Raw genomic sequence first — 19,915 nt, 5'->3', positions numbered from 1 at the left:
GGTGCGGAGGGGCCTCCTGGACCATCTCCAGTGGGAACAGGCTTGCGTCTCTGGTTGCCATACGTGGGTTGAAGATACTGGGGGGGGGTGGAGGGGAAGCATCCCTTACAAGGCTTCAGTCAGAAGCATTTGAACAGCGGGGAGGGGGCGCAGGACTTCGCATCTCACTTTGGTGGGAGTGGGGGATGGAGGCCCTTGTCCATGTGGAGAGAGGCAGACCACCTTTTCTGGTAAGGGGGCAGGCAGGGCTTGGCTTCTGAATCTCAGGAGTCGGAGGAGACTTGGGCAGAGGTCTTCAGGAAAGCAGGGGCTAGTCCTGAGGCGCCTGGATGGGGTGCCTGGTGTGGGGGGTGCTGGAACCTCAGTGATGTGGGCAGCGTCCAGGACAGCTTGTGTGCCGGGGAAAGCAGCCAGGCTCCCGAGCCTCCTCTAACAGGGAAGGGACCTGGGCCGTCGTCCCTGGGATGGGGCACACGTGGACGGAGAGGGGCTTGGGTGGGAGGGGACACCGCTTGCTTCACGTCCATCTCTGGCCCGGGGAGCGCTCTGGGCCTCCGGTCCACCCTCGCCCCCACGGTCCCCGAGCTCAGCGCTTCACCCCAAATCTCCAGCGAGAAAGGTGAGCTCAGCGCTCGTCCCCGCGGGACCCGGACGCGTGCACGCGCGCCGTTGCCAGGGCCGCCCGGGTCCCTCCCCGGGGCCAGCGTGGGCGCGGAGCGAGCCGCAGCGCATGCGCGCTGAGACCGGGCCCCCGTGCGTCCCCTAGCGGCGCGGCGCGCGCATCGCCCGGCGACCCACTTCGACGGGGCGTCCCCGCCCCCATCCTGCCTGCATTTGGGGGAGACTCTCTGGCCCCAGTGCGGTTGTCGGGCCTACCTCGTGGCAGTCTCGGAGGAAGTGCTGCAGACCGAGTTGGTCGTGAAGTCTCTGCATCCAGTGCTGGGCCCGAAGTTGGTTTTCTTGGCTCCTGGGGATGTGGGGAGATGAGGGCTGTGGGGAGGCCTCTTGCAGGGGACTTGACTGTGAGGGTACCCGGACTGAGTGGGAAGTCCCCGGGCACATACTAAGGAGCTAGGAGGGGATGGGACCAAGGCGAGGGCAGCAGGGAGGTGGTCTGGGAGAGTAGAAAGGAGGGGCAAGGTGGTAGTGTCCAGGGAGAGAGAGAGAGAGGCGGGTACAGAGAGAACAGAAAAGAGACACCCAGAGGCACACACTGGAGTGAGCAACCTCAAAGAGAATCAGAGAGAGGTAGAGAGGAGACAGAGAAACAGAGACCCATGGGGGGAAGAGAGAGAAGAAAGAGACAATGAGGGAGCCCAGCGGTGTGGCCCAGAAGGCAGGAGAGCGGGGAGAAGCTGCAGGGATGATGAAGGAAGAAAGTGATAGAGTCAGGGGACAGGCCGGGGGGTTGGGGAGGACAGGCAGAGGGGACGCAGGATACCAGCAGCAAAGACACAGTTGAGGCAGCATGGGCGGGGGATGGGGACAGTCGGAGAGGCAGCCCTGGGGAAGGGGTGCTGCTGTGACAGGGAGGGTCAGACGCTGGACCTGAGGGACTGGCCAAATTGGATACAGGCCCAGCCATCCCCAGCTGGTCAGAGGCATGGCTCTCCTGTCCAGGAAGCCCATGGCTTCTCTCTCCCCAGGAAAGGGTGGGGGGAGAGCGAGCGAGCTATCCTCCACAGGCCTAGAACCTACACACTGCCCCGACCCTTACTTACTGCCCCTACAGCCCTCCTCCTCCCACTCTCCCCACCCCAGGACATCCACAGTGGACTCCTGGCTGGACCTTGAACAAGCCGCTCCCACCACAGGGCCTCAGCACTGGCTGGTCCAACTGGAATGATGTATCCTGTATTTCACTCCCTGCATGAGGCCCCCTCTGACGGGTTTACCCCACCCCCCCCCACTGCCTGGGTCTTCAGTTCAGAACACCACACTGAGCATGCTCCAGCTGATCCTGTGTGTGCTCCCTGTCCCCACCCTGGGAGGGGAGTTATCTGTGGGGTTCCTAGCTGCATCCCCGATGCCTCGGAAAGGGGGCTGCTATGCAGTAGGTGCCTGATACGGTTCTGTCATACACATGAAGAGACATGCAGAGAGAATGAGAGAGGATCAGAAGCGAGAAAGATAGACATACAAGAAAGATGGGGTTTGTGGGATGGAGACGAGAGAAAACCAGAGTGTGCGAGAGATCAGGAGACACAGACAGACGGATGAACGGAGGCGAAGGGACAGGGTGTGCGGCAGGGAGTTCTAGCGAGAACAGAGACAGAGCTAGACAGGAGGCAGGGCTCAGGATGGGCAGGCTCAGGGCTAGGCAGCAGGAGACACACAAGGAACGGGGCAGAAGGCAGCCGCCAGCCCCGTGCCCACGGCTGGCACATGCCGCACTGTCTGACATCCGTCCTGGGGGAGCGAAGGAAGGCCCTGAGGAAAACAGCAGGTTCAGACCCCGCTGTGGCCTCAGGGAGTCTGTCCCCCTCTCTGGGCCTCCCATGTGAAATGCAGGGTTGTTGTGATGTCCTGTTTTATTATATTGACTTATTTACTTGAAAGGCAGAGTTGGAGAGAGAGATTTTCTGTCTGCTGGTCACTCGCCAAATGGCCACAACTACAGGGGCTGGGCCAGGCAGAGCCAGGAGCTTCTGGGGCTAAGAACTTGGACCATCCTCCGCTGCTTTCCCAGGTGCCTTAACAGTGAGCTGCATCAGACTAAAGCAGCTAGAACAGATGCCCATGTGGGATGCCGTTGGTTCTACCTGCTACACCACAAAGCCACCCCTGAAATGCAGGTCTTAACATGAGCACCTGCACACACTGGGCCAGGTTCCTGGAGAGGTGAGGTGTGTGGCGGACGGATGTGGGGAACTGCTGTGTACCTCAAGTTTAAAGGATGGAATTGGGCCTGGGGCCTGACTCTGTGTGACATCATCATCCTGCCCCCTAGGGAAACATCTGGATGATAGGGCCTTGGGGTGGGGTGCAAGACCGGGCTATATCACTCCCTTGCTGTGCCCCCACTTGGCCCAGCACAGGCCTGGGAGTGAGGCAGGGTCTCCTTCTAGGTTCCCATCGTCTTCCGGCCTTCTGTCATCCCAGCCTAGACCACTGTGCCTGTCTCCCCACTCCCAGTCCACTCTGGACCTCCCTGCTGGGCAAGGTGTAAGGTCTGTTGGTGGCACCTGATGGCTGCTGTGTGCACTGACTCCACCTGCACATAGCTGGGGTGCAGTGTGTGCTTGGCTGACTGAAGAATACGTGAACAGGAATCGGCATCCCACAGGAGCACTGGTCTGTGTCCTGACTGCCCTGCTTCTAATCCAGCTCCCTGCTAATGCACCAGGGACAACAGTAGAAGATGGACCAAGTGCCTAGGTCCCTGCACCCACATGGGAGATCTGGAAGAATCTCCAGGCTCCTGGCTTTGGTCTACCCCTTGCTCTGGCCCTACTGGAGAATGAATCAGCAGATGGAAGATCTGTGTGTGTGTCTCTCTTTCTGTAACTCATTCAGATGAAGAACACATAACTAAACCATTGATGGGACATGCCCTTAATAACTGAGAAGCAATGTGTGAGAGGGGGAGTGGCCCTTAACTTCCTCCTGCTCCTTCCACAGTGCCTGGAACATGGCCGGCACTCAGAACAGGGCCCAGCCTGGGGAGGGGCCTAGGTGATGAGTCTGCATCCTGAGGACCTGAGCAGACTTGTTCCAAGTAAACGCAGGCCTGAGGCTGAGGTCTCAGGGTGGCGCCAGAAGGCTAGCTGTGTCCCCATCAGGGAACAGGAGGACAAGGAGGAGGGCACTGGACCCGTTACCAGTCAGAGTTGTACCAGAGAGCAGCAGGGGGCTTGGGCAGAGGAAGCTGGGTCACCAGACAAAGGGTGACAGAGACAGAGCAAGGCACTGGAGGGGCACAAGACATGCACATACAGACGCAGACACACACTCTGGGTGGCTCTTCAAGAACTGGGAGGCTGTGCTGGCAGGATGCTAATTCAAAGTAAGTGACAAGCCAGAGTGTCAGGCGACACAAGCTGGCACGGGGCGGCGGGGAAGGTCCCGGCTATGGGTCCTGGAGTAGTAGGACGCAGGGAGGCAAGGGCCCAGGCACCCACACCAAGGGTAGGCTCAAGACACAAAGGGGAAGGCCTCTGGCCTCTTCCACCCCACCCCCAGCCCCATCCCACATCCTGGGGGGCCTGAGGGAACCTACTTCTCCAGCAGCCGGGTCACAGCCTCCTGGGCCTGCTCCCCATAAACATTGCCCTGCCTCAGCAAGCCCTCCGCGGCCTGCACCGCCACCTGCATCTTCTGCTGGTTCAGCTCCATTGTGGTGAGGAAATCCCGGTGCCGTTTCAGCGCCTCTTCCACAGCTTCCACTGTGCCTGGGAGCTCCACCCCAGACAGCGCCATCTCCTGGGGAGCAGAAGAAGGGGGTACACACTTCAGCCCCCTCGCTGCCACCCTGCGTCTCCATCCCAGGACCCAGCTGAGCAAACAGGGTTGGGCCTGGGCCTGCTATAAGCCCTTCGCTTGTGCTGCTCTCTGCCTGGCCATTTGCCATCTCCTTCCCACGCGCTGTCCCTCCCCTGCTCTGTGGTTTCTCACAGCACACACCTGCTCCTCTGTGTGCACCTGCTTGGTTCCCATCTGACCCCAACACCTGCACCCCAGTACCAGGCCTGGGGTGCGGGTGGCATTTTGTGTCTCTCTTCCCCAGATGTGCCCGGTCCCAGAGGGGTGCCCCACATGAGGAGTCCTTCCATCAGTATCTGCTGAAGTTGATTAATACTAAATGGGTGGGGGTAAGGGGGAGCTGTGTGGCCTCAAGGAGGTTCTCCCTCCCTGCCTGTTTTCTCATGAGTGTGACAACTGGGTCACAAAGGGTCTCCTTGGGCCTTGTCAGCCCCATCCGTGGTCACCTCAGGAGTCGGGGGGCTTCTGCTTATCTCCGCCCCAGATAATCCCAGTTCTGATCAAGGTCCTTCTCGATGACCAGCACAGGTGGTCACTTATGAGAGGATGATCCTCACCCACTGGCGCCCACTCATGGGTCATCTGCAACTGAGTGTCCTGTGTGGCCAAGACCAGGCACGCCTGGCCATTCTCAGGTAACTGCCCTCTCCGGAGATCCACACACTAGGGTCCCTGAGAAGCAAAACCGGTTGCTCTGCGCAGAAGACCTGTCACCATGAGCCATCGCAGGCTTCCTGACCCCCAGGGCCACCTCTACAATCTCAATCCTTCCTCATCTACACTCCAAGATCTTTGATTCCCCTTCACCCAGCCCCAGTCAACGTCATCCTCTTCTTTCCTCCCAGATAATCTCAACCCCCAGGGAACCCTCGGGAGTCTCCCAGACATCACAATGCCACAGTGCTGCGCGCACTCCCCCCCGCGCGCGAGCGCACACACACACACACATACACACATACAATCCACAAACCCAGGGCCCCATATCCTCTGCCACTCCCACCCACCCAGATCAGCCAGGGAGTGAGTACTCCCGGCAGACCGGCCCCTCCCTCCCCGCCCCCCACCCAGCTCCCCGGTCCCGCGTCCCCTAAACGCCAGAGCTGGCACCTGGTTGCAGAGCACTGCGAGCGCCTGGCGGAGGTCGCGCAGGAACAGCTGGTAGACGTGCGCCTGTACCAGCGCCTCGCGGCGCTCCTCCCACAGACCCAGCAGCTTATGCCAGCCCACTTCGAGGTGCGGCAGCCACTCGTCGAGCGCCAGGCCGGGGCCCAGCTCTGCACCGTCGTTGGCCAGCAGCGCCTCGCTGGCCGCCACGATGCGCGCGTAGTCCTCCTCCCGTCGGTCTATTTCCTCCTTGAGCGCCGCATGGCGCGCTAGCAGCGCGTCTGCCTCCTCCAGGCTGCCGGGCAGCGGCCCCTCGCTGCCGCCCGCCGTCTCCTGGGCGCGCACCAGCCAGTCCAGGAAGGCGTCCAGGTCGTGCAGGAAGCGCTGCAGACGCCCGGCTGCCGCCACCGCCTCACCGCACGCTTGGGCAGCGCCGGCCAGCGCGCCCCACTCGGCGCCCAGCTCCTCGGCGCCTTGGTGCAGCCGCGCCGCCTGTGTCGGGAACCGCGCAGCCAGCAGAGCCGCCTCCTCCAGAAGGGCCGCCTGGCGCGGCTCGAGCGCTTGCAATGCGGCCTCCAAGCCGCTCAGTCGCCATTGCAAGGCCCCGCCAGCGCGGGGGGCGCTCTCCACAGCTCGCCGCTTCTCGCGCACCTGGGAGCGCACCTCGGCCACTTCCAGCACATGATTCTCCACCAGCAACACCGCGCTCATCTCCTCTTTGCGCTGTTCCACCAACTCCACGATGCGGTTCCACCTGCCGGGGTGGGGGAAGGACAGAAGGCGACTTGAAGCTCAAACAGGAGTTTCCCGTGGGCATGGAGGGCCTGGCCACCCAGGGTGCACACCTGGGCATGCAGTCACTGGGTCACTTGCGCTCACTAAGCCCTTCTCATTCCTGCCTGTGCAAAATGCAGCCCCACCCTGGCACAGCCACTTAAGAGTGTCTGTCGCCTAGCTGACAAATGACAAAAGTGAGGCGCGTTGTTTTCACAGCGACCCTGGCCCTTACCTTCTCTCCCTCTGCCACTGAACACAACAGACTGTACAATCCACTGTGAATTCCCCGAATCACACCCCAAGTGGCTACAACGGCCAGAGCTGAGCTCTGCAGCCACTTCCAGTCTTCCATGCAGGTGCAGGGTCCCAAGGCTTTGGGGCATCCTCCACTGCTTTCCCAAGTCACAAGCAGGGAGCTGAATGGGAAGTGGAGCAGCCGGGACACAAACTGGCACCCAAACTGGCACCCGAACGGGCACCTGTATGGTGTGTTGCCACTGCAGGGCAGTGGATTAACCTGCTGCATCACTGTGTGGGCCCCTCCCCACTGTCTCTAAACATGACAGAAATCACCAGAGGGTTTTTATTTCCTTTTGAGGAGACTGATGTACTTGAAAGGGACACAAAGAGCTCTTCCCTTTAACTGATATCACTACCATAAATATGTTGCAGAAGCCAGCAGCCCAGAACTCCTTCCGGGTCTCCCACGTGGGTGGCAGGGACATGAGTACCCAGCACCTCTCCCACTGTTTTCCCAGCACATTAGCGGGGTGATGATCTGAAGCAGCACAACTAGGCCCTCCAGGCTGAGAAGCTGGCTTCACTTGTGGCCCCATGATGCCGGCAACCACTGAGGCTTTGGGGCCGTGGGTCCTGGGACGCTACCACACAGCAGTGAGGAGCACAGTCCTCGGAGTCAGACACACCCAACTCGAAGTGTTCTAACTTGCTTTGTGACTTTGGACCAGGACTTTTCACTCCTCTCCCAGTTCGTCAACTCTAGCACGGGGAAAATTTTTACCCCAGAGCATTGCCAGAAAGACTGTATGTATTTGATGAGGAGCCCAGCTCTGGATGCCGACAGAACTGAGGTTGCCTCCACTCAGGAGTTGGCAAGCCTTTGCAATCCCCTATGGGAATCCCACCCGCACCCTGAGAACTGCTGGTGGTGACCTGGGGAAAGATGCCTGTGTGTTACCATTGTCAGTACCTTTCAAAATTCTTCGCTATGGAAATTGGGAGAAGGGGGTAGGGGTGGGGTGGAGATAAAAGCAGGTAATACAAAGGGCTTCAAAGAATTCCCAGCTCAAGGCCAGCACTGTGGTGTTACAATTTAAGCCTCTGTGGTGCTGGTGACCTGTATGGGTGGCTGGTTCGAGACCTGATTGATCCAGCTTCCTGCTAAGATGCCTGAGAAAGCAGCAGAAGATGGCCTAATTCCATGGACCCCTACACTCATGTAGGGGGCCCAAACAAAGCTCCTGGCTCCTGCCTTCAGCCCTGCCCAGCACTGGCTGTTGCAGCCCCCTGGGAGTGAAGCAGCAGATGGAAGATCTTCTCCATCCCTTTTGTTCTTCTCTCTCTTTGTAACTCTTGTCTTTCAAATGAACAAATAAAAACATTTTTAAAATACTTATTTATTTTATTACAAAGTCAGATATACAGAGAGGAGGAGAGACAGAGAGGAAGATCTTCCATCCGATGATTCACTCCCCAAGTGAGCGCAACGGCCGGTGCACGCCGAGCCGAAGCCAGGAGCCAGGAACCGCTTCCGGGTCTCCCACACGGGTGCAGGGTCCCAGTACATTGGGCCGTCCTTGACTGCCTTCCCAGGTCACAAGCAGGGAGCTGGATGGGAAGTGGAGCTACCAGGATTAGAACTGGCGCCCATATGGGATCCAGGGGCGTTCAAGGCGAGGACTTTAGCTGTTAGGCCATGCCGCCGGGCCCCAAATAAAAACATTTTTAAAAATTCCTGGAAGAGGGCCCAGCATGGTAGCATAGTGGCTAAAGTCCTCGCCTTGTATGTGCTGGGATCCTACATAAGTTCCGGTTGGCATTCTGGCTACTCCTCTTCCCATCCAGCTCCCTGCTTGTAGTCTGGGAAAGCAGTCGAGGACAGCCCAAATCCTTGGAACCCTGAACCTGCACGAGAGACCTGGACGAAGCTCCTCGCATTGGATCAGCTCAGCTCTGGTCATTGTGGCCATTTGGGGAGTGAATTTACGGATGGAAGATCTTTCTCTCTGTCTCTCATCTCTGTAAATCTGACTTTCCAATAAAAATAAATAAATCTTTATAAATAAAAGTTTTTTTTTAATCCTGAAGGATAATCGATCCAGAACAAACCAAAGAAGCAAGATACAAACAATGCACACACCACACACAACCAGCACTGAGTACTGCCACGACTCAGCTGACGCATCATCTCAGCAGGCAGAAATCACGCTTCCCCCACCAGGCTGTCCGCAGGTGAGTGGATGTGAGAGGAGGAGATGGGAAGACAGGGAGAAGGTCTCCCGGCCCCAGGCCCCACCTACCTGCTGTTAAGGTGGTCCTGGCAGGAGCGCACCTCCTCTGAGCTGGGGTGGCCGCCCTCCACCAGCTCCTGCACCGTGTGGTTCACGTCCAGGACACGGCCCATCAGACTGTTCATCTCCTGGTCCAGGCTCTCAAACCTGCCAGACAAGGATGGAGGGGATCAGGGGCCCAGCCCTGGCTGCCCCTTGGCATCCAGGAAACTGTGTCTCCAACTGCAGCCTTGAACTCTGTTGCCTCCCCTTTCATATTCTTCTGCCTGCTGCTTCTCACCCCTGTCTAGGGCCTGAGCCTTCCCCTCACACATGCCCACAGCCCCGCTGTGCTCATGACCCTAAACTTCCAAACCTGACCCCAGCCCACAGACTCTGTTGGGGCTCCTCACACCACTGTGACCAACTGCCTGCAGTGCCCCCCTGCCCTGCAGCAGCCCCAGCTCAGGCACTTGGACTTTGCTTTGGACAACTGCCCCCACAACCTGCCTGTTCTGACCTGGACTCTGCTCTGGCCTGGTTCTGTCCCACCTGGGCTCCCAGCCCCCCCACCCCCTCCACACAGCAGCCCCAGGGATCCTCCTTGGCTTAAAACACATGGGTAACGGTGGGTGCAGTAAGGTCTGGGAGCAGGCCTGTTTCCAGCAGTACTGAGTGCAAGCCTTCAGATGGAGTGGACGGGGTAGAGGAGACACAGGGCACCCCTGGGGAAGGCTGCTGAGGGATGACAGTGTCCATCTGCTTGCTCAGCTCCTTGCCCCAGAAGCCAGCGGGCAAGTTTGTTATGCCAGGCGCCATGGTGCAGCAGGTACTGTCGTAGGGTGAAGGGACAGTAAGTGGCAAGGACCTGGACTACTCTGTCAGCCAGGGAAATGGCATTTGCATGGGCCAGGAGGTGTCTCAAGGGAGGGATCAGCACTAGGGTGGGCCTGCAGGAGCTCAGGTGCCCATTCCTGTCTGGATGAGGACACGCCTCCTAGTAATAATGGGAAAGGCTCCTGGCACCGCCAGGCTGGTGCCATGGGTGTGATTACTAGTCCCTCATTTCCTGTCCACCAGGGGCCTGTGAGGTGGGGCCTATAAGTGGCCCCGTTACAGAGGGACAGAGAGCTGCTGACAGGCCGGGCCATAAAGGCCGGTGAAGGAAAGACAGGGGTAATTGTTGGGCCAATGAAGGTGCATGAGGCAGGGGGTCCTGGGAGCCCTGAGGAGCGCGCGCTCACCGGTGCTGCACCACCTCCACGTCATCTAGTGAATCAGGCACGCGCATGGCGAGCAGCCATTGCTCTTTCTCGCCGATCCACAGTTCACACGCGTGCACCTCGCCGAACATGCGGTAGACGGCGAGCGCGTCCCGCAACCACTGGCGCCGCAGCGCGGCCACCTCTGTCACCTCGGCGAACAGCTGCTCCGCCTCTACCACGCGCACCTGTAGCGCCACCACCAGCGGCCCAGCCCCGCTGGCGCCTCCCAATGTCGCCAACTGGCGCCGCAGGCCGCCCACGGACCCGCGATGCGCCTCCACCTCCCCAGTGAGCGCGCGGTGCTGGCGCGCCAGGCGGCGGCTGGACGCTTCGTCGTGGCCAAAGTCGCCGGCGGCTGCGAGGCGGTACGCGTCGCGAAGCCAGTCCAGGAGCCCATCGAGATCAGCGCCGAACTGGTGTAGCGCCCGCGCCTCCTGCAACCTCCGCTCGCGCCTCGCCGCCGCCTCCTCCAGCCGCTGCCAACGACGCCGTGCGCTCGCCGCGCGCTCCGCCAGGCCGGCTAAGTGCACCATCTCTGCGCCCGGGCCCACTGTCCCGCCGGCGGCAGCCAGCTCCTCGCCGCGCCTCAGTGCCTGTTGCAGCAGCACCCGGCGCCCGCCCAGCTCGCCCTGCAGGATCTTGTGCTGCGCCAGCAGGCGCGCGGTGCTGGACAGGTCGTGCGCGCCGCCCGCGGGACCCGCTGCGCCCGCCCCGCCGCTCGCTGCCTCCAGGAGGCGCTCCTTGTCGCGCGCCCAGCTCTCGGCCTCCTCCAGCTCCTGCAGCAGCGCCCACAGGCTCCGCGAGGCCTCCAGCTCCCCACGCCGCTGAGCGGCCTGCTCTTGCAGCTCTGCCAGACAGCCGTGCACGTGGTTCACACGGTTGCAGATGACCTGCGGGTCGCAGGGCTGGTATCCTGGGCCAAGAAACAGAGAACCCCAGGTTGGGTGCTGGCCAGCGAGCACCCAAGAGACAGGGTGCAGGCTGCCTCCGCTGACTTTGATTTGACTTCATGAGGTGCCCAGGTTAGACATCCCCTCCTCCACACAGCCTTCCCTGACACTCCAAGGCTGCAGCAGACCCTGGGACCCCTGTCAGGTTCCTCTGTCTCTCCCATCCCAATCCTGCCTACTTGGGGCTGTCACTGCCTACTCCGTCCCACCCCCAGGGCCCGGGTCTGTCCCAACCACACCACACCCCTACCGCTGCCCAGCCCTGGGGGAAGCCCAGAGCTGCAGCCTGAATGCGGTAACACGGCTGGCTGACTGACAGGTGCCTTTGGAGCATCTCACAGTCTGTCTACTCGAGGGTCAAATGAGTCTGCATCAGGACTGACTGGGCCAAATGCCACGTCTCTGCTCTTGATCCTGTTTTAGCGCCCTCACCCGAGCCCCGCACTTCCCATCCTCTGCCGCTTGTTAACCGCACGGCTGACCTGAACCTCCTTCTTTCCCCTGAAATATTCTACCTTCCTTCTGGATCTCGGGTTTGTGACCAGAGAGCCATGAAATTAAAGTGCTGGGTCATAGCCAGCGTTTCTGGGGTGGAATGGAATGGAAGGATTGGAAAAGAGCAGAATGCCCCGCCTGAGGCGAAGAGAAGTGTTGCCTTGGAAACCTTCGTGCCTGGGTGTCTGCCTGTGACTGTGAACTCTGGGCCACGAGGGAAGTGTGAGGCATTGCCTGGGAAGGGAGAAGGGAGCTCGGTAACTCAGGCCACTCACTGATGTCCACTCCAATGCGCACAACCCTGACTGGGTGACAGTCTCAACCATTCACTGATGTCAGCTCTGGTGTCCACACCCTGACCAGTGACAGTCACAACCACATCAGCTCCTGGGTGTCCAGTCCCTTGCTCTGATGCTGTTTCAGTTTATCCTCACACTCATCCTGGGCACCAGTGTCCTTAGGAGCCTTGTTTCACAGATAAAGGGACTGAGGCGTGGAGAGAGGAGGGGCTGCTCATCAAGGGTCAGCTAAGAAATGGCAGATTGGGCCTGGTGCGGTACCAATAGTGGCTGAAGTCCTTGCTTTGCATGCACCAGGATCCCATATGGGCACCGGTTCTAATCCCGGCAGGCCCCACTTCCCATTCAGCTGCCTGCTTGTGGTGTGAGAAGGCAATTGAGGATGGCCCAAAGCCTTGGGACCCTGCACCCACGTGGGAGACCTGGAAGAGATTACATCCAGGCTCCTGGCTTTGGATCGGCTTAGCTCTGGCCATTGTAGCCACTTGGGGAGTGAACCAATGGATGGAAGATCTTCCTCTCTGTCTCTCCTCCTCTCTGTATATCTGACTTTCCAATGAAAATAAACAAATCTTTTTTTTAAAAAAAAAGAAGTGGTAGATCTAGGAGAGGCCTTTGGCACGAGGGTTCAGATGTGGGTGGGACACCTCCATTGAATCCTAGAATGCCTAGACTGCAGTCCTGGCTCTGTTCCCCATTCTAACTTCCTGAGGCTGATATTTCCCTGATGTGGGGGGGGGGGAGGACAGCAGGTGAGGGTTCCAGTGAATAGGTCCCTGCTTATGGCTTAGGAAAGCAGCAGCGGATGGCCCAAGTCCTTGTCCCTCTGCATCCACATGGGAGACCTGAAAGAAGTTACAAGCTCCTGGCTTCTTTCTGGACATTGTTGCCACCCTCAGAAGTGAACCAGCAGATGGAGGATCTCTCTCTGTGTCTCCTTCTCTCTCTGTAAATCTGTCTTTCCAATAAAAAAAACACATCTTTAAAATTAAAAAAAGTAGCAGATCAGCCAGTCTGTCTTCCCAGGGAGATGACAGACAGATGCCCTGTGGGGGCCAGCCCACCTCGGGGAAAGAAGCGGGTCCCAGCAGCTGTCTGGGGTGTGCAGTGGACCACAGGAGGTCTAGTCAAGGTGGGCATGTCTACATCAGAGCTTGAAAGAAAACTGACAGCCCGTGGAGGGCAAGAAGCTCCTACATGGCACTGCCAGCCAGCAGGGTGACTCTGTGTCTAATGGGGTTCCAGAGCTCCTGAGGTGTAAGCAGACAGATAACTGGAGAGCAGAGCTGCCTGAGAAGCCTTTGGCCCAGGCCACACCTTCAGCACGCACAGGCCATACTGTTAGCACACACAGGTCACACCCTCACACACACAGGTCACACCCTCACACACACAGCCGGCTGTGGTAAAGCCATTTCACATTCATGCTCTAAGTAGAAGCAGAAGGAACAATACCACTGCGTAATCATGCCCGGATGCTGGTCATGATCAGGCTGCCACGTGGACCCTAACAATGGGCACACGCACCCTGCACCTAGACAGGATGGTCAAGGAGCTCACTCACCTCGCTAACCTTGGGGTCTTGACTGTCCAGTCCTCAGCCAAATACACCATAGAACCATTACCCAGCAAACACCCAGCTCTTGAACAAGACTCGTGCTCCTTGCCGTGTGACAAGAGTCACAAGAGCCACATGGTCTGGAGACCACAGAGGGCTTCCGAGAGACAACGTGCTGGCCTTGCCTTTGCCCATCAGCATCCATGCCCTGCTTTCAGTGTGGGTACCCTCCCTGCCCCTCAGACCTCATCTGGGGAAGGGCAGACTGACCCCACTCTTGGTCTTGGGGGTGGGTATGTCACATAGATAGGGCCAATTAGATCACTTGCAGTCCCTGGGGTGCTGATGACTGGCTGAGTGTTGAGCCAGTGAAAGCTTTCTTTGGACCTTCCAGGGAACTACTGGGGGAAAGGAGCCTGCCCACTGCTGGGATGCAGCAGGGCCTGCAAGATTCCAGATTTACACCACCAAGTGGGGGGAATGCCTGACAGTGATATGCACCCACAAAAAACAGAGGTAGAAAGAGATGGAGTCTTAGAAATACCCTGAATGAGGCCTGGCTCCAGCCATGCCCGTCTTCCCTGGACATGGCCTTTTCCTTCACAAGCAGACCAGATTGTGTTTCTGTCGCTTGGTACTGAACAGGCCCTGTCTATACGTGACTTTGTGCAGCCTTTCATGAGATGGGGCCACACTACACAGGCTCCGTTAAAGTGAGTTGCCACTGCATAGTTTCCAAGGAGGAAGGATCTGAGGGATCCAGCCCCCCAGTTAGGACACTAACCCCTCTTCCCATGACTCCCCTGATGGAACATGACCCTGGGCTCTGCTTAGATGCCGCCCCCAGAACAGGAAGCTCACCCCTTCCTTCCTGCCCCAGTTAGCATGGGTCCCGAGGGTCTCCGGCCCAACTTACCCTGCAGCTGGGAGAAACGCAGGGCAGCAGCGTTGAGGGCCTCCACCCGCTCACTCTGGGCAGCAATATCCCCCTCCAGCAGCCCGTGCTTCTGCAGCAGGTCCTCCGCCTCTACCAGGTGCTGCCCACACTCCCGGGACAATAGCTGAGCCTACAGGGGTGCAGGGAGCACTGAAAGCACTGACCCTCAGGCCACCCACCTCTCCCCTGCTGCTGCCTGCTTTGTGCTGTTGCTCTCGATGCAGAGCTGTCTGGGCTTCCTGGACTCTACCCTCCCCTCCCTCTTCAGCCCTGCATCTCTGAGCTCCATCTCTGTCACCTTGCCACCCTCCCTCTACTTTCCCTTCTTCCTCCCTCCCTCCACCTCTCAACCTCTCTCTCTTGTGGACACCTCTCTGTCTCCACCCTCTGCCTGCATCTCTACTCCCATCTCCACCTCTGTGTGTCTGATTCTTTCTGCTTCCATATTTTCTATCTCTGTCTCTGTATTTTTCAGCCTCTGGCAGGCCTCCCTCCTTTGCAGAGTGACCTCACTGCCCCCTGCATCTTTGCAGCACAGAGATTTCCTCTGGAAGTCTTTGAGTTGCCTTTCTAGACACTCTCTCTCCTCTCTCCTTCTCTCTCCTCTCTTCCTTCTTCTCTCTGATTTCTCTTGCTTTCTCTCAAATCATCACTGTCTTCCTCTGGCTTAATCTGTCCCTGCCCCTGGTTCTTGTGCTATTTCAGTCTTTTCCTGTTTCTTTATCTTGCTCTTAGTTTCCCTGGCTTCCTCTGTATTCTGTTCTGCTCATCCCCCTCCTTGTCCACATACATGTCTGTCGACTCCTTCCCTGTCCTCCCAGGACTCAGTCCAAGTACCAGACCCAGCAAAGCCCCACCTGCATCTCCTCCATCCAGTCCACCATGTACACCATCTCCTGGAAGACTTTCTGCAGGGCCAAGTTCTGTTCGAGCCGTGTCCGCCGGGCACCCACCAGCCCTGTAAGCAGGGTCCACTGGCGCAGGACGCTGTCACGCTGGGCTGCCACCCTCCGGGCATCATAGTAGCCTTCGGCCGCCAGTGCCTGGGCCAGCTCTGCCACACCCTGAACCCGTTCCTCATATGCAGCAATGTCTGCTTCGATGGCTTCATGTTTCTTCATGGCTGCCTCCACAGCTGGCAGCTCATACCCAAAGTTGTCCTGGGGAGATGTAGGCCACACACACTCATACACTCACTAAGGCTGTCCTGGCAGCCCACCTGTTACCTTGACCCTGCGTGATTGTGAAAAACTCCCCCATTTAACCTGCAAACCAACCTACCTTGGTTACCCTCCTTCTCTGTTACCCTGGAGACAAACTCCACCCATCCTCCAGTTGCCCAGGCAACAGTCCCACTTATACTTGTTACCATGGAGATAAGCCCATCCTCCACAGTTGCTGTGGAGATAGTCTCACCTCTCCAGGTACTCTGGAGCCCACTTCAATCCTCCCTTGTTATCCTGGAGACCACCTGTACTTTCCTATTGCTTGGGAGATCAGCCCCATCCCCTCTTTGTCACCCTGGAGACCAGTCCTACCCATACCTGTTACCCTGGAGACCAGCCTTCCCTTCCCTTGGTACTCTAGAGACCAGCCTAGCTCTCTCATGCTAGTCCAGAGATCAGTCTCAACCTGTTTTATCACCTATCCAACCCTAAATTTCAGGCCCAGAAACTGGTGCTATCCTCCCATTGTCCCAAAGATTACCCTATTCTGTAACTTACGAGACCAATTCTATCCTGCTGAGTTACCCTGGACACAAAATACAACATTCCTATCACCTAAGATCTCCTTGTTTCTCTACAGTTACCATGGAGACCAGTCTCACTGGCTCATTACTGTGAAGAGCAGTCCCACTTCCCTCATCCAGCCATCACTTCAGAGACTAGTTCTCTATTCACAGCCTCACTTGTCAGCTAGGAGACTCATCCAACTCTTCTCTATTGCTCAGGACATCAAACCCCCCTCTCAAACCCTTGGGACATCAGCCTTGCCCTCCTTATTCCCTTTCCCCCGGAGCCAAGCCCTATGCCTTGTACCTGGGATACCAGGCGCTGGTTCTCATTCAGCCAGCTCTCTCTCATGGCCACTTTGTGGTCAAATCTTTGAGCCAGTAGTTCCAGCTTCTCCTGTCGAATCAACTCGGCCCGTAGGGCAGCCTCTCGCTCATGTTCTGCCTTTTCTAGCTGGCCCCAGGCCTGGGGGAGACATGAGCAGGCAGTTAGATTCCAACAACTCTCTGCAGATTCATAGCCCTGGCTTCTCTGAAGCCACTCATAGTGTAAACGACATCATTTTGCAAAAATAGAGAAGATAAAGCTTTTCTTTATGATACCTTGCTGCTAGAAAGCTGTACTCACATTGTCTACAAACTGAATGTTTCTCTTGAGCAGTGTACATCCTGCGTAACCCTACCAAGCAGCCCTGCCTAGCTCACCTTGTCGATGTCCCAGATGCCACAGCCCTCCCGAGGTACAAACAGGCGACGGTTGCAGGCTCGGAGCTTACTCTGGATGCTGAAGAGTAGTACCTCCAAGTTCCCCTTCTCTTGAAACCTGCAGTCAGGGCGTGAGTGGGGGTGGGGAGGCTGGCCTCCCAACTACCACCTGTCACCCACCTCCCTCCTCTTCCTGAGGTGGGCCTCACTTGGCCGGCTTTTCCAGCGTGCAGTAGGCTGTGAATGCCTGAAGCTGCTGCTGCACCCCGCTCAGTGAGTTGGCAAACTTCTGGTTGCTGATGAGGCCCACAGTGCGGTGAATCCAGGCCAGCAGTTCGGCTGCCAGCTCTTCGTAGCGCTCGATGATCTTTCCAACCTCCAACACCTGGTCCAGGACCTGAACCGATAGGAGAAATGTGGGGCCAGCCCCCATCCCAACTATATCCTTCAGCAGGAGTCCCAGGCTCTCGGCAACACATCCATTCCATCCATGGCTCCTCGTACCTTCCCGATCCGCTTCCCCTCCACAGCCAGTGCCTTCATCTTGGAGAAGTAGTGGTAGAAGGAGACAACATAGGTGATGATGGATTTCTCATCTGGAGCTTCCATGTTCACATCTGGAGGGAGAAAGGGCAGGCAGGGAGCAGAATGGTGGGCACACAGATGGAAGGGCCAAATGCATGGGGCCGAGGGTGGGAGAAACCCCTCCTCTGGCTGTGTGACCTCGGTAGATCACCTCTGTGCTCCTCAGTTTGGCATCTGTTTAGTCCCGTGGGACTAAATGGTGGGTGATGGATATGAGTTATAGAGGGATTGTCTGTCAGGGCCTTTGCACACGCTGGCCTCACCACCTGCAATATTGTTCACTCCTCTACTCCCACGCATCCTTCATGACTCCTCAGACAGGCCTTCCTGCTCACCCTGACAAGGGCTGACCTCCTCTTGTTTCTTCCATAACATCTCAACAGTTCTTTCCCAGAATAAATCACATCATGAGATGAAACATCCACTGATATAAGTCATTAAGCTAGAGTTTGGGCTAAAGTAGGACAAAAATCATGCCTGTCTGGTTTTTTTTTAAACATGCATTTATTCTTATTGGAAAGTCAGATACACAAAGAAGAAGAGACAAAGAGAAAGATCTTTCATCTATTTGTTCACTCCCCAGGTGGCTGGAGCTAAGCTAATCCAATCCAAAGACAGGAGTTTCTTCTGGGTTTCCCATGTGGGTACAGAGTTCCAGGGCTTGGTGTTGTCCTTGACTGCTTTCCCAGGCCACAAGCAGGGAGCTGGACAGGAAGTGGAACAGCTGGGACACGAACCAGTGCTCATGTGGGATCCCAGCAGATGCAAGGCAAGGACTTTAGCCACTAGGCTACCATGCCAGGTCCTTTTTTTTTTAAACCACTATCTCTGCCATACCTATCACATAGTAGGAGAACAACCTACAGATGGTGGATGAGCATAGAAGTCAGCATGAGGGCCCTGGCGCAACTGCTCACCCTCTTACTACTTTACTTCCTTGAAACACAGGCATAGGTCCCCTGAACCGCAGTTCCTCCCCGATAGAAGTTAGGATAGGAGCTGGTGTAGCAGCTAACATCTGGCTAAACCACCACCTACAAAGCTGGCATTCCATCTGGGTGTTGGCTGAAGTCCTGGCTGCCCCACTTCTGATCAAGCCCCCTGCTGATGAGCCTGAGAAAGCAGTGGTGGATGATCTTGAGTACCTGAGCCCCTGCTACCCACGTCGGGGACTGGCAAAAAGCTCCTAGTTCCCAGCTGTGGTTATTGTGGCCATTTGCAGAGTGAACTGGAGAACAAAATACCTTGGTTATTTTCTCCTTCTCTCTCCTTCAGTAACCTTGATCTTCAAATAAACCAATAAATCTTAAAAGGAAAAAAAAACAGTAAGGATAAACATGAGTCCTGCCTCCCAGAAGCACTGCAAATATTAGGGAGAATAGACTGCCATGGAGGAAGTTCTCAGTGGACTCTCATATCATTTTAATTTACTCGCCAAATGCACAACATTCTACATGGCCCTTCCTCTTCACTATTTCATGAAACCGCCACCCACGAACATCTACCATGTGCCAGGCACATAGTAGGTGCAGGGATGAAGACTCATCCAGCCCACAATTCTGAGATTCAAAAGTACGCCTGGGCAAAGGGCCTCACTTCCCTGAGGGCTTCGTTCTCAGCCCTTCAAAAGCAGAACTGACCAGGGCTCGGCAGCGTGGCCTAGTGGCTAAGGTCCTCGCCTTGATCCCATATGGCCGCTGGTTCTAATCCCGGCAGCTCCACTTCCTCTCTATCTCTCCTCCTCTCAGTATATCTGACTTTGTAATAAAAATAAAATAAATCTTAAAAAAAAAAAAAAGCAGGACTGACCAACTCTACCCAACCGGCTCAGCGTGTAGATGAAAGGGGACTGTTTTGACAGAGTCCCAGACCATATGCTTGGCACAAGTGGATGCTCAGCAAAAGGAAGTATCTGCCACCTCAGAGAGGGGAGACTGGCATTGGGCATGATTAGGGACAAGAATCAGGGTGGGGATGTGAGGGACAGGGCTGGGCATGGACTGCAAGCAGGAAATGAGTTAAGGATGGAGTCAGGGCTGTGGATGGGCACAGGCTGGAGACAGGCATGTTAACAATGGTGTTGGCTCTAGGGTTGAGGATCCCCCAAGAGGAAGTCAGGACTGGGGCCAGGCAGGGCTCACCTTCAGGGTCCAGCAGCCGGGCCAGCCCCAGGTGTTGCTCAGCTGTGCGGAAGGCCCTCTGCAGGTTGTAGTTGGCATTGGACTTGGTGAGTTTGCTGAAGTCCACGAGATCGGGCCTGAGCAGGGGCACAGAGCAGGCAGGCAGCAGGCAGGCTCCAGAGCCCAGGGCCAATGCCAACAACGAGATACCTTTATCTGAACCCCACTCAGGGCGAGGTCAGGAGGGGTACAGGCCAACTAACGGGGTGGAGTGCTGCAGCGGGTGCCGTGGGAGGTGGTGGGGTGAGTCTGACAGCCTTGGCCATGCCTCTGTGGTTCCTGGGTGTGTGCACATGCGTTTGGCCCTGGACATGTGTGAGCTGGTCTGTGTGCACA

General features: G+C 57.2%; 1 protein-coding gene across 1 annotated transcript in view; it reads right to left on the bottom strand.

Moving 5' to 3' along the window:
- The window catches only part of SPTBN4 (spectrin beta, non-erythrocytic 4), a 67,696-nt gene that overhangs the window by 27,698 nt on the left and 20,083 nt on the right, over window positions 1-19,915 (bottom strand). The window contains exons 6-17 of the mRNA XM_058674737.1: window positions 19,541-19,656; window positions 17,319-17,431; window positions 17,024-17,211; window positions 16,815-16,932; window positions 16,417-16,575; window positions 15,235-15,537; window positions 14,357-14,507; window positions 10,118-11,051; window positions 8,904-9,041; window positions 5,590-6,340; window positions 4,220-4,422; window positions 877-967 (exon numbers count right to left, since the gene is read on the bottom strand). Of these exons, the coding sequence (XP_058530720.1) occupies window positions 877-967; window positions 4,220-4,422; window positions 5,590-6,340; window positions 8,904-9,041; window positions 10,118-11,051; window positions 14,357-14,507; window positions 15,235-15,537; window positions 16,417-16,575; window positions 16,815-16,932; window positions 17,024-17,211; window positions 17,319-17,431; window positions 19,541-19,656 (3,265 nt within the window). The remainder of the gene's footprint in view (window positions 1-876; window positions 968-4,219; window positions 4,423-5,589; window positions 6,341-8,903; window positions 9,042-10,117; window positions 11,052-14,356; window positions 14,508-15,234; window positions 15,538-16,416; window positions 16,576-16,814; window positions 16,933-17,023; window positions 17,212-17,318; window positions 17,432-19,540; window positions 19,657-19,915) is intronic.

This window comes from Ochotona princeps, chromosome 16 (assembly GCF_030435755.1).
Source record: "Ochotona princeps isolate mOchPri1 chromosome 16, mOchPri1.hap1, whole genome shotgun sequence".
Classification (NCBI taxonomy): domain Eukaryota; kingdom Metazoa; phylum Chordata; class Mammalia; order Lagomorpha; family Ochotonidae; genus Ochotona; species Ochotona princeps.
This window is presented reverse-complemented; position numbering and strand designations above follow the sequence as displayed.